The sequence below is a fragment of the Schistocerca gregaria genome, chromosome 2, assembly GCF_023897955.1.
Source record: "Schistocerca gregaria isolate iqSchGreg1 chromosome 2, iqSchGreg1.2, whole genome shotgun sequence".
Lineage (NCBI taxonomy): Eukaryota > Metazoa > Arthropoda > Insecta > Orthoptera > Acrididae > Schistocerca > Schistocerca gregaria.
This window is the reverse complement of record NC_064921.1, coordinates 709,647,067-709,661,624: the sequence shown is the minus strand read 5'-3', so window position 1 is coordinate 709,661,624 and position 14,558 is coordinate 709,647,067. Positions and strand designations below refer to the sequence as shown.

At 38.3% G+C, this 14,558-nt stretch overlaps 2 protein-coding genes across 10 annotated transcripts in view; one reads left to right on the top strand and one right to left on the bottom strand.

The window, feature by feature from the left end:
* LOC126334822 (galactokinase-like) overlaps positions 1-9,625 on the bottom strand; it is a 110,799-nt gene extending 101,174 nt beyond the window's left edge. For 3 of the 5 annotated variants that reach the window (XM_049997473.1, XM_049997478.1, XM_049997477.1), the window contains exon 1: positions 9,335-9,625. In XM_049997473.1, coding sequence (XP_049853430.1) covers positions 9,335-9,532 — 198 coding nt within the window. In that variant the 5' untranslated portion in view covers positions 9,533-9,625. Of the gene's footprint in view, positions 1-7,911; positions 9,284-9,334 lie in introns of those variants that run through there. The other 2 variants (XM_049997474.1, XM_049997475.1) reach the window with 2 other exon arrangements.
* Positions 9,626-9,707: 82 nt separating this feature from the next.
* LOC126334821 (arylsulfatase G-like) overlaps positions 9,708-14,558 on the top strand; it is a 262,638-nt gene continuing 257,787 nt past the window's right edge. For 4 of the 5 annotated variants that reach the window (XM_049997469.1, XM_049997470.1, XM_049997468.1 and 1 more), the window contains exons 1-2: positions 9,727-9,984; positions 10,463-10,652. In XM_049997469.1, the coding sequence (XP_049853426.1) occupies positions 9,948-9,984; positions 10,463-10,652 (227 nt within the window). In that variant the 5' untranslated portion in view covers positions 9,727-9,947. Of the gene's footprint in view, positions 9,985-10,462; positions 10,653-14,558 lie in introns of all 5 variants that reach the window. The other variant, XM_049997472.1, reaches the window with a different exon arrangement.

Here is a 14,558-nt window from a genome sequence, read left to right as displayed (position 1 = left end):
AGAGATAACATACCTGTCATGATGTTTATATTGTCACACAGAAGAAGGTGGAATTAAATGAATGACAAATACTAACTTCACTTAAGAAGATCTATTCAGCACTTGCACATACTAGAGAGCGGAGCAAACAGCCTCCGGCCAGAACACATACGGTATATATACAGTTACAGAACATTCCAGTACCATGATTCTTGACATTTGTGGTACTTCTAGAATGTACTCGAACCGGATATAGAAATTAAAATTTTACTGTTCAGGTGAGTTTTGAACTCACCACCCTCCACGCAACAGTCTAGTGTAATAACAACTACACCATGATGATTGAGCTACTCAGCTTCTTCTGTGACATTGCTCCCTCCTTAAGAGAACAGTGTCTTGGTGTTGCGTCCTCCTAGTCCAGGAACGAGTCATTGGTCCTGCATACTCCAACTGCCAATAACTGATGTTCGCCCTGACGGTGATCTTCTTAGAACTTCCTTTGCCGCTACACTCTTCATTACCTTTCTGCTTGTTGCTTGTTGCTGGAGCGTCAAATTTACCCTGGGTTGCAGGATCCTTATAGGGCTTCATTCGAAGGACATGGACCCTATCTCTGATCTTTCGTTCTCGTGTTGGGGTTGAAATCTTCAACTTCATAAGTAACATCAGACAACTGTCTTACAACCTTATAAGGTCCGAAGTAGCGCCTGAGGAGCGTCTCAGAGAGACCAACCTCCCGAACAGGAGTGAAGATCCAGACGAGGTCACCGGGCTGGCAGACAGCAGAGCGGTAGCACACATCATACCTCCAGTGACCGTTTTCTTGAGCCTGCAGCGTGCCTTGTCGAGCTAGTTTGTCAGCCAAGGTCTTATTAAGGCATTCAGTAAGCCCATTAGTTAGCGGATGGTAGGCAGTTGTCATGTGATGAGTAATGTTGCACTGACGGTTTATCTGTGTCACATTATTCCATTGGAAAGCCTTCCCTCATTCCGTAATTATCGACCTTGGGGCACCATGTTTTAATATAATGTCTTCTACGATGAATTTTGCTACCTCAAATTCTTCGGCTGTTTTCACATCTTTTGTAATGGTGTAGCATGTCAGATAATCAGTGCAAACAGTAATCCATCCACTGCCACAAGCAGACATTGGAAATTGTCCGAGGTGGTCAAACCCATTTGTTAAATTTGACTATACGCTCATACGCCTTCAGCCAATTCCCAATACCCAGAGCCTCTACCAGAATAATGTCATGTAGAAGGTGTAATTAGATGAATGATGAACACTAACTTCACGTAACGAAGGTTTATTCAGCACTTGCATATACAAGAGCATGGAGCGAACTGACTCTGGCCAGAACACACACACACACATATATATATAGAAACTTCCACATGGGAAAAATATATTAAAAACAAAGATTCCAAGACTTACCAAGCGGGAAAGCGCCGGCAGACAGGCACATGAACAAAAGACACACACAGAATTGCTAGCTTTCGCAACCGATGGTTGCTTCTTCAGGAAGGAGAGGGAAAGACGAAAGGATGTGGGTTTTAAGGGAGAGGGTAAGGAGTCATTCCAATCCCGGGAGCGGAAAGACTTCCCTTAGGGGAAAAAAAGGACAGATGTACACTCGCACACACACACACACATATCCATCCGCACATACACAGCTGTGTATGTGCGGATGGATATGTGTGTGTGTGTGTGTGTGTGTGCGAGTGTACATCTGTCCTTTTTTTCCCCTAAGGGAAGTCTTTCCGCTCCCGGGATTGGAATGACTCCTTACCCTCTCCCTTAAAACCCACATCCTTTCGTCTTTCCCTCTCCTTCCTGAAGAAGCAACCATCGGTTGCGAAAGCTAGCAATTCTGTGTGTGTGTTTGTGTGTTTTGTTCATGTGCCTGTCTGCCGGCGCTTGCTCTCCACACAGCATACCTTCTTTATACAGTAGTATTCAAAGAATGTGACTGACGCCCAAGCAACAGGGACTTACACGCATCAAGAATAGAAAAAAGTGGTATGTAATATACAAGCTGTATAAGTTCTGCCCATTAGTTGTAACTTTTTATTATATCACCTGACTATGTACTTCTTGTATTTTAGCTGAAATCTGGATTTGCATAATAAATCTAAAAAAAAGGACAACTGATTGCTAAACTCTATAATCTATAAAGATAGACATACTTACAACTCAACTAAAAAAAAAAAAACACGTCTGCTACGAATATGTAGGAATAACGCTTCTCATTCAACACATTAGCTGCATAGTCATATACATCCTATTTTAATATCTTTAAACATAAAAGCCAAATATGGCTGAAAGAGAAAGCTTTCACACACTTAATGAATTTGAAAACTCTTCAAAAGTAAACCTGATTCACTAAATAACTCATAATACTGTTTCTTTGTATCTTCTTTCCATGTTTTATTTGTCTCCTCTGGTATCTTATCTTATGTATATAATGAACATGCAAGAAACTACACATTGTTCAGTTCATATTTTACTATTAACCACACTGGGAAATTGTTGTGCAGGCCTTCTATCCTTTTATTATAGTAACTTCACAATGTATAGCTCCACATTTAACTATTAACCAAGTGTAAAAATCATTATAATTATCTGCACTTTAATTACATGTGGTAGCATAATATATGTAGGTATGTTTCTTACCATGTCAATCATACTTTATAAACCCATTTGTACATTACTCATGATGACATCAACTGGATGCAAATGCTTAAAGATGGATGAATTAATAATGGCTAAATTAATTATGCTGCGAAACTAGCCTGTTTTCCTACTATAATGCATTGTCTCAGCCAAATATATGGGAACATGCTCACCAGTTCACCATTTACATGCCTGAACTTTTTTAATACTGTGATTTACACATAACTATGGGGACAATTTCCCTTCACCTCCCCCCACTCCCCCCCCAACCACTCTCTAAAAGCTTGTGTGCAAACACGCACACTTGTACACACACACTTCTTTCTGTGCACCACTAAGGCTAAGTTATGGATGCTGCAAGTCATTTGTTCTTCTATATTATAATTATAGTTGTTACTGTTGCCTAGGAACTGTTATTAATTGTTGTGAGATTAGGTACGGGAGGAAATGTAGAGCAAGGATGTCGGTGTAACCTACTGTCTTAAGAGGTTCTAGAGTAGACACAACATATCCTAATAAGGATGATACATTCTGTCCACTCTATAGTGTGCTCTAGATAGTAGGGCATACTGACATTGTGTTTCTATCCAACAAATATGTTTGCCCTCAATTATGAGATTGTATTATTGTTGTTGTAGTACTCAGTTTGAAGATTGGTTTGGTGCAGCCCTCCATGCTACTCTATCCTGTTAAGCTTCTTCATCTCCGAGTAACTACTGCAACCTACATCCTTCTGAATCTATTTCCTTTATTCCATCTCTTGGTCTCTCTCTACAATTTTTACCACCCACACTTTCCTCTAATACTAAATTGGCAAGTGCTTGATGTCTGAAAATGTGTGCTATCAACTGATCCCTTCTTCAAGTCCGGTTGTGTGACAAATTTCTTTTCTCCCCAATTCTGTGCAGTACCACCTCATTAGTTGCATGGTCTACCCATCTAATCTTCAGCATTTTTCTGTACCACCAAAATTTCAAAAGCATCTATTCTCTTCTTGTCTGACCCATTTATCATCCATATTTCACTTCCATACAGTGCTACACTGTATACAAATACTTTACATCCTCTCCACTTCAGCCAGCATGTTATATTGCTACTCACACAGCAAAACTCATATACTACTTTAAATGTCTTGATTCCTACATCATATTAGTGAGTGAGAATAGAAAAAGTAAGTAAATTTTTCCACACTTTCATCTCTAAAATCTGATATATCCATTACAGAAAAGTTACATGGCTTACAAGTTTAAGATCTGTAACATGAGCCTTCCACTACAGGTTCTTGTGCATATAAACACACAATTTAGAATATTCTGTTTCATTTACTGATGTGCCCTCCCATCTTATTTCTAATGATAATTAATTCAGAGAGATCCACCTCAGTAGTACAACTCAAGCAGATCTCTGAATTAATAATCGTGCATCTTAGTTACAGATGTTCTATGTACCAAATCTTATTTCTAATGATGTGGTGACTACTGCACAGGTACAGTTTGTATATATCATGGAAGTTCAGTAGTAAGTCCATTTGCAGGGAGCCAATAAGCAATTTTTAAGTGTTGAAGTTTCTCTATTATAGGCTTCACACTACATGAATCATATTCCATGGATAGTTTTGAGTTTATGAAAGAAGTCAGAGGCATCAGAAACAGAAGGAATGAATGTCAGGTAGTTAGATTCATCCACATCATTTTGCATGATACATCGTAATGGTGTGGAACAAGTCATTTTACATTTAGTTTGTGAATTAATTTTTATACACGGCTACATGCTGAATATTTATCCGGCATTTTCTTTTTTTTTTTCCCAGGGAACACCTGATGAAGACGTCAAGTAATGACATCGAAATATCGTGTTTGGAAGACACTGATATCCGGCAGAAAACCCGATTTCCACGAGATGTCATCAAATCGCCGGGAAAGTTTAAGAAATTACAAAATTTACATTAATAAATTTCGCTCAGAGCAGCACTTAGAAGCTTGTGCAACAGAAGTAGTATTTCATAATAAGTCCTTTATAGAAGCAGGTATATACAGGCCACCTTCAGGAAATTTTAACATCTTCATTAAAAATATGGAAGCTCTGCTGTCCCGTCTCATGGTAAAAAACAAGGAAATAGTGGTTGCTGGTGATTTTAAGGTGGTTTTATTGAAAAGCTCTGTCAGTGAACAATTATTGCAGTCAGTAACACTATCATTCAATTTGGGTCGACAGAAGCGTCCAATCCCATGCGTCGGCTTTGACCCGTGACGTAAGGGTGTTGTCGTGTGTGATGTCATGTTGGCGCTGAGTTTGGTTTGTAAGTGTGGCGTGTTTGTAGATGTCGTCAAGTTGTGGTCTGTTGTGCTCTTTGGTGGTATGTTCAGGGTTTTCGTTTGTGTGGTGTAATGGGCTCAGTCTGCTTTTGCTCATTATCAAGAATTGTTAGTGTCGGCTGTGTTTGTAGTGGAATTCGTTTCAGTGAGTTGACGATTTTGTGTGTAGGTTAATTTAGTGTTGTTTGCTGTATGTCGTCTGGTAATTTTAGTAAAATTAATTGGTTGTTGTTTTTGTTCAGGAATGGATATGACAGATAAAATTAACACTGTGCAGGTCAAGGGAAGTGTCTGATCACAATGAGTGGCGATGTATGTTGTTGTTGGTATCGGGAGATGTTTCTGAGCTATATAGCCCAAGGGAAGTGTTTGATCCTAATTTATGGGATCCGAAGCTGCTGTTGAGCTATATATGTCAAGGAAAGTGTCCGATTCCAGAGGTTATTGTGTTTAGTGGTATTTGGGGAGTTTTGTGACAATGTTTTTTTTTTTTTTTTTTTTTTTTTTTTTTTTTTTTTTTTTTTTGTATGGCGGTTGGTGGCTAAATTTGTTTACATTTAGATAGCCCCCACCCAAAACCATGTGCTTGTCCTGTTAGTGTCATTAGGCTTTTTATGGAAATTGTGTGTTTTTCGATGTATTTTGATCATCATAACGTGTATGTAACGACTTCATATGTGCCATATTGGAATTGGAATCGTGGTTTGTGGTCGTTTCCGCCATATTTGTGACATCATAGGTCAAAGCAGACAGGCGGGATCTGACGCTTCCGTATTTCCATTCAATTTAGTTCCTACTGTGAACTTTGCTACTAGGATAAGTAAATGCTCTGAGACTGCTATTAATAATATTTTTGTTATCAAATCTAGGGAAAAAAGCCATATCACAAAACCAATAGTAAATGGGCTATCTGATCATGACATGCAGCATCCTGTGTTAAATGTTGCAACTTGTCAGGATGAAAAATCTATTATATCTGAGTACAAGAGGGCAATAAACAGGTCAAAAATTAAGAAATTCAGGAAATTGCTCAAAGACATGATCTGGATAGATGTTTACAATACTTCTGACTCAAATGGAAAATACAAAGCATTCATTAATAAATTTACCTCCGCTTTTGAAAATTGTTTTCCCCAAAAGGTAATTCAAATCATATAGAAGTCAAAAAACAACCATGCATTACACAAGGAATAAAGAAATCATGTGGGACAAAAAGGAGACTGTATCTACAATCTAGGAACAGCTCTGATGTTAGAACTGTAATGTATTACAAAGAATACAGCAAAACATTGAAGCAAGTAATCCAGAAATCGAAGCAGCAGCTTTATTATGAGGAAAAGATAATTACATCAGACAACAAAATAAAAGCCATATGGAATATAGTGAAGACAGAGACAGTTGGGGCCAAAAAGGAAGAGGAACGTATAGCTCTAAAAATAAATGAGTCTTTGGTAACAAGTAAATGTAGTGTTGCTAACCTCTTAAACATGTACTTCTTTTCTGTTACTGAGAGCTTCAGATTATCAGGTGTCTGAGACCATTTCAGTAAAATGGAAGTGACACTCATGTCTTCCAAAGAAGTAGCATCCATGCATCCATCATAAAATCTAAGTATCCAGTGGGTATGATAACATATCAATGTAGTTAATCAAAGAATGCCCATGCAAGTTGGGTTCTATCTTAAATTATTTGTGTAATAAATCTCTTATCAGCAGAACATTTCCAGACTGGCTAAAATATGTGGAAGTTAAACCTCTTTACAAGAAGGGAGATAAAGAGAAACCATCAAACTATCGACCAATTACACTTTTGCCGGCTTTCTCAAAATTATCTGAAAAGGTTGTATTCAAGCCTCTCATTAAGCATCTGATTGCAAATAATATACTGTCCAAGTCATAGTTTGGATTTCTTAAGGGTTCATACATAGTGAAAGCTATTTACATTTACAGTGAGAATGTACTTATTTCATTAGATAATAAATTAGAGGCTACTGGCATTTTATGTGACTTGTCAAAAGCCTTTTTAACTGTATGAACCACAGCAATCTCTTAAGTAAATTAGAATATTATCATGTCACCTGCGATGCAGCAAAATGGTTTGAGTCTTATCTATCCAACAGGAAACAAAGGGTGTCGTTGCGATATACTAGTGCAGTACGCAGTCGAGTCTTCATCTGACTGGGAATTAATTACATGTGGTGTTCCTCAAGGTTCCTTCATGGGTCAAATAGTTTTTTCTTGTGTACATTAAGGACCTCTCATCTGTTACATTGCCAGATGCTAAGGTTGGTCTCTTCCCCCACCCCCCAATATGATACAAACATTGCAATAAGTAGCAAGTCAAGTACACATTTAGAAATAACTGCTAATCAAATTTTCAATGACATTAATGAGTGGTTTCAGGCTAATTCACTGTCATTAAACTTTGAGAAGGCCTGCTAGATGCAGTTCAGAACCTGTAAGAGATTTCAAGAATAAAGAATTTTATTCACCTTCCGGCATGTGTACAACATATGAAGACATGCAGATCGAAGAGGTTGAAAGAGTTAAATTTCTGGGATTACAACTCAATAATAATTTCAGCTGGGAAGAGCATACCACAGAATTGCTTAAGTGCCTGAAGAAGTCTGCATTTGCAGTGAGAATGAAGTCAGATGTAGGAGATGCATACTTTCCTTCCTTTCATTCTATTATGTCATATGTGGTCATTTATCAAATCGAGCAAAAGCTTTTGGGGTGCAAAAAGAGTGTGATAAGAATCATTTGTGGTGTAAATTCAAGAACATCATGTAGAAACCTGTATTCTAACCACTGCGTCTCTGTGTATTTATTCCTTAATGAAATTTGTTGCACGTAATACATCTCTATTTCCAACCAATAGCTCAATACATAGTATCAATATGAGGGATAAGAACAGTCTATACAGAGACCTAAATCCACTTACCTTGGTCCAAAAAGGGGTCCAATATTCAGGAACAGACATTTTCAAAAAATTGCCAGCAACCTCTAAAAACTTGATTTCAGATAAGGCTAGGTTTAAACAGAGTTTGAAAAACTTTTTGATAGGCGACTCCTAGTCCATAGATGAATATCTTAACAGAGCCAGCTTCAGTAAGAATATCTGTTAGATTTTAGTTTTGACAGCACTTGGTCATAACAGTCAAGATACTGCATATGACAAATTTATTAATAGTGCATGGCAAAGTTTATTCTGACAGCGTGTTAATCCTGTAAAAATTAGCAGTTCCAGTTTTCTGCATTGTATTCACCAATTTTGACAATCTCCTGAGAAATGATCAGGGTAGTAAGTATTACATTCAAACGTTTAATGTCATACTATCTGACATGTTCCACACCCATGAGAATCATCTATCTTTTTTTGGGCCTATGGAACGAGAACCGAATATAATCTAATTGTTGACTATACCATAAATCCCACAAGACTATCAAGGGGAACACTTATACACACAGTCATATGCTTTAGATAGGTTGCAGAATGTACTGAACGCCGCTATTTTATTATTTAACGCTTGTAAAACATGTGAACGGCGTTCTCGGTTGAACAACTCTTCTGAAAGCCAAACTGTGATTACCTGGTGGTGTTACAGTTGCTAAGTGAGATACTAGTCTAGGACACAAAACTTTTTCAAAAATTGCGGAAAATACTGTCAACAGCGCTGCTGGTCGGCAGTTACTGGCATCTCGCCTATCACCTTTCAAAAATAGGGTTTGAAAATGACGTACTTTTCTCTCTGGAAGATGCCACGAGTTAGTTATGTATTACATATTTCAGATAACACTGGACTAATTATATGGGAACAAGTCTTCTGTACTGTATTGGAAACACAATTAAAATTCAGATGATCTTTTATTTCTGATGACTTATTGGAAAATATCGCACTAGCACTCATGTTTATAGTAGCTGAAATTAGTGGGCTGGGCTGAGCTTCAACGCGGATTCTCCATTTGCTCGAAATTTATGTCAGTTCATTAGCAAAAAACTTTGCGTGGTACTAACCAATACACAGTGGCAAATAAAATCTCTCCCCTGTAACACTTTCTCCTTTTATGACTCTCTAATTATCAGATGATAACGGTAGTAGCAGCGGCTTTGTCATTAACACATTTTATTAATTTGAAAAGTCTGTACACACAATACCATTATCCAACAGTGCCAAGCTAGTCACATACTTATAATCTCCAATAAACAGCAGATTTAACCCTTTTCCCTTTGTATTCCAGTCGAAAGTACAACACACAATTTTTCAATGTTCGCGCTTAAACACGCTACGTCTTTGGCTCATTATTTCAAAGAAATTGCTATTAACGTTTGATGACGTGAGGATTTGATAAACTGTAACACTCACCATAGGCAAAACGAAACCATCGTTATAATCGGTGTGTTCGCCTATTAAGTTCACTCTTCCAGGTGCAAATACCACCACATCTGGCTTACTTTTGAATTTTTCTGTAAACGCTTTCTCGGCTTCATTTATTAAGCTTTCTACCTTCGGTATGTCACTTGCCATTGTGCGGCTTTCGTCTGTACTACAACAGCAGCTCATTCTCTGTTTTTATCGTTTGCAACAGATAAGAATGAATTATGCAATCATCTTATCACGTCATCAGATAATTAAGCGGCTAAGCGCTGAAATAGGTTTTGTTGTACTACAACACCGTAATTTTTACTCTTCTTTTCACACGTTATCTATGGATTTACGCCTAATTGCTGACTAAAATACAGTATTATCTTTGTTTTTTGTTGGTACTAATTTGGTGCTAATTGTTCCCTTCTCTGCTTCTCGAGTGATGTCCCGATTAGGAACAAGCTTTTTAGATCGAACACCAGTGGCAGCACTGTTTATTGGCGTTTCGTAGTCGTCTGCTACACTGTTTTGTAAACTGTCTATGGCGGTTAAAGTTGTTACCGTGTTTAAAGGGAGGCATAAATGAGCGATCCTGGCCCCTTGTTTTTCCTAAATGTCTATCAACGATCCTCTTCTGAAAGAATTGAAAAGTGCGTGTACATTTAAAGCATGAACGATATAGAATTACTTCTACATATAAACTTTACAATTTTTTTTTTTTTTTTACACTTGCGTCAAGCTTTCCCCATTTGAATTAATTTTGTTGACAGGTGCAACAATGATCATAATTCAAAATGAAAATCCCAAATTTTAACGTGATTGTTGGATGATGTGAGATTATTTATCAAGCCAATTACTTACTGGTCTTGTAGCTTATAAGAGATGTAACCTAAACACAAGGAAGCCACGATTTAATTCCGAGGAAAATTATTTTGGGCATTTGAGCGCGTCATAACGAAACTGTAAAGCAACTAAACTGCCGACGTTTCGACGGACTTGCAGCGGTTCTCTTCACGGCAGTCAACTAGCGACGCGGTCAAATACCTAAAATTATTTTACTCAAAATTACACTGTCCATGGAAGCTTACGAACTTATATTACAATCTGATTGTTTCTACCTTTTTATAGGTTTTGCGAGCTGTTTACTGAGAAACGGTGGGAAATCTGTAACGGATAACAATGAAACGCTGTACCCATTTTGTATGTGTGTGGAAACGGTGCTTCAGAGAGGATTGTCATATATCCATGGTCCATTTGGATTGATAAAAACTCCACAGAGCTGGACATGGCTGGAGCAGATAGCACAGCGATACCCAGGGTAAGCAGAGTGACCAAGAAATTTTGTGATGAAATGTTCTGAAGAAGTTATTACTGATAAATTAGAACCCAAATCTACCTCCAAAATTTTTGCAGTTTAGAGTATGGTTTCCAAATATGTAAATATCCACTGTACACTCGATCTGAAACCTACCGGTACCAGAATCTTCAGGCCTTTTCCTCGTATACAACCTTCTCTTGTGAATCTTAAAAAGAAGTCTTTCACTCTGGGCAAAATTCTGCCAGTTGGCTTGGTATTTCATTCCTTTCCTCCTATCTATGTTGTTCTAATTTTCATTCTCCTCCTTTTTCCGATAATGAATTCCAGCGCCTAATCACATATTAAATTTTCCTCTCTTAACTACTTGCATAATTAATTTTATCTCATTATCCTTTCTTTCTATCTGTACATCACATGCAACTCTAGTAAGCAAATAAATTTGTACTACTGTTACGGGTGTTGAGTTTGTATCTATTGTGCCCACTATAAGGCGTCCATTGTGGCGTTTATAGTAAAATTGCCCACTTTCCTATTTTCGTATTAATCCTGCATTACACGTATTTGATTGTTTGTTGATAACTCTGTACTGAGCTGACCAGAAATCCTGTTTTAGCTGCCATCTACTATATTAACGTCAACCTTTGCATTTCTCTCATGAAATTATCTAATAATAATTCTATCTGCAAGTAGTACATTGTATCACAGCTAGAAGAAATAATTGGTGTCATGTTGTTTATTTTCAAGTCCAGCCATCTAATTGCATTTTAGCAATGTCTGACCACCGTAATTTTTTACTCTAACCCAAATAAATCTGTTTGACAGGTTATACCATACATTTGAAACTGACTACACAGGTGAAACTGTGAAAAAGACAAAATTAAAGAATGTTATAATCAAAGATACAACAGCCTGTGTGGCAGATTAGTATTACTCAAGAAAATAAGTTTATTTTAACTTCATTTTGATTTTCACCTGTTTGAGATTCAAAATTTTCAATTATGGTTAGGCCTACTTCTCTTAATACTGATAGCCCGAATTCTGAGAGTACCCTAAAAAAGGGTAGCACCAAATTACAGGAATACTCTTGTGAGTACCTTTCAAATTTCAGCTATCAAACCAGCAAATTTCCTTTTCCTATTCTGACATAAACTAAATTTGCTAAGGAAATTGGTAGTAGCTCTGAGCAGCACACCACTAATACTGTATTTGAACCTTCCATTCACCATACCAATTAAAAATTCTGTCTATACTAGCCTGTATCCTCATACAGTCCCTCACTGGTGACACTTCGTCACCCACTACAGTGTCATCATCAAACTCTCACCCCATTCCTCACATTGTTTATGCATATAGAGAACAGCAGTGGTATGGTCACACTTTCATGTCACTCCAGGCATGCATTTGCTCTGACAAACATTCACTTTCCAGGACCACATACTTGAGTTAAGAGATCTTCAAGCCATTCACGTATACAAGAACCTATTCCTTATGCATGGCCCATCATTACTCATCTGCTGTGGGGCACTGCATCAAATGCTTTCTGCAAATGTAGGAAAATTTAATCCACTTGTTGCTCTCCACCCGTGATTCACAGGATATTCTTGAAAAAAAAAAAAAAAAAAAAAAAAAAAAAAAAAGTTTTTCTTTTGCTGTTTTCCACTGCCATACCATTCTGGTCAGTTTGAAATTGGAAAGCCTTTGATCAGCAATTTCTCTGGTGCTGAGCAAGATCTGTCGCTAACATAGGATGGTGAAAGTTGTTGTATGCTTCCTTCATCAATCTCTTACAAATGCTCAAATGTCTACTAACTTTTTTCTGTCAAAATTTATGCATTCTTTTTTGGACCAAGAGTGCAACAGTCTTACATTCTAAGACCATGCTGATTTGTGGGCAGATTTTCTATATCAAGAAAACTAATTATACCTGAATTTAAAATATTCCCAAGAATGCTGGAGCAAAGCAATAATTTTGCGAGTCTGTTCTTTTAACCATCTTAAAGAAGTCTCCTATGTTTTAGCCCAGCCACTAGTGACTTTGTGCTGGATCAGAGATTCATGATAAGTGCAAGCTAGGTAGGAGGCTAATGCTTATGAATATTCTGTTGAAACTGAATTGTGATTCCATCTGGAACTGATGACTAATTTGTTTTAAACTCTTTCAGTTGCTTCTCAGTACCAGGGTTGCCCCTTTTTATGCCCTTCATAGAAAAATCTGCCCCCCCCCCCCCCCCCCCATGAACCATGGATCTTGCCGTTGGTGGGGAGGTTTGGATGCCTCAGCGATACAGATAGCCGTACAGTAGGTGCAACCACAATGGGGGGGGAGGGGGGATATCTGTTGAGAGGCCAGACAAATGAGTGGTTCCTGAAGAGGGGCAGCAGCCTTTTCAGTAGTTGCAGAGGCAACAATCTGGATGATTGAAAATCTGCCCCCCCCCCCCCCCCCCCAATGAACCATGGATCTTGCCGTTGGTGGGGAGGTTTGGATGCCTCAGCGATACAGTTAGCCGTACAGTAGGTGCAACCACAATGGGGGGGGGGGGGGGGATATCTGTTGAGAGGCCAGGCAAATGAGTGGTTCCTGAAGAGGGGCAGCAGCCTTTTCAGTAGTTGCAGAGGCAACAATCTGGATGATTGACTGATCTGGCCTTGTAACACTTACGAAAATGGCCTTGCTGTGCTTGTACTGCGAACGACTGAAAGCAAGGGGAAACTACAACTGTAATTTTTCCCGAGAGCATGCAGCTTTACTGTATGGTTAAATGTTGATGGCGTCCTCTTGTGTAAAATATTCCGGAAGTAAAATAGTCCCCCCATTCGGATCTCCAGGCAGGGACTACGCAGGAGGATGTTGTTATGAGGAGAAAGAAAACTGGCGTTCTACGGGTCAAAGAGTGGAATGTCAGATCCCTTAATTGGGCAGGTAGGTTAGAAAATTTAAAAAGGGAAATGGATAGGTGAAAGTTAGATATAGTGGGAATTAGTGAAGTTCGGTGCCAGGAGGAACTGGACTTACAGTCAGGTGAATACAGGGTTATAAATACAAAATCAAGTAGTGGTAATGCAGGAGTAGGTTTAATAATGAATAAAAAAGTAGGAATGTGGGTAAGCTACTGCAAACAGCATAGTGAACGCATTATTGTGGCCAAGATAGATACAAAGCCCACGCCTACCACAGTACTAAAAGTTTATAGGCCAACTAGCTCTGCAGATGACAAAGGTATTAATGAAATGTATGATGAGATAAAAGAAATTATTCAGATAGTGAAGGGAGACGAAAATTTAATAGTCATGGGTGACAGGAATTCGATAGTAGGAAAAGGAAGAGAAGGAAATGTAATAGGTCAATATGGAATGGGGGTAAGGAATGAAAGAGGAAGCCTCCTGGTAGAGTTTGGCACATAGCATAACTTAATCATAGCTCACACTTGCTTTAAGAATCATAAAAGAAGGTTGTATACATGGAAGAAGCCTGGAGATACTGGAAGGTTTCCAGGGGCGGATGTGGACTCTTACCACAATCTCTTGGTTATGAACTGTAGATTAAAACTGAAGAAACTGCAAAAAGGTGGGAATTTAAGGAGCTGGGACCTAGATAAACTAACAGAACCAGAGGTTGTAGAGAGTTTCAGGGAGAGCATAAGGGAACAATTGACAAGATTGGAGGAAAGAAATACAGTAGAAGAAGAATGGGTAGCTTTGAGAGGTGAAATAGTGAAGGGAGCAGAGGATCAAGCAAATAAAAGACGAGGGCTAATAGAAATCCTTGAGTAACAGAAGAAATATTGATTTTAATTGATAAACGGAGAAAATACAAAAACACAGTAAATGAAGCAGGCAAAAAGAAATACAAACATCTCAAAAATGAGATCGACAGGAAGTGCAAAATGGCTAAGTAGGGATAGC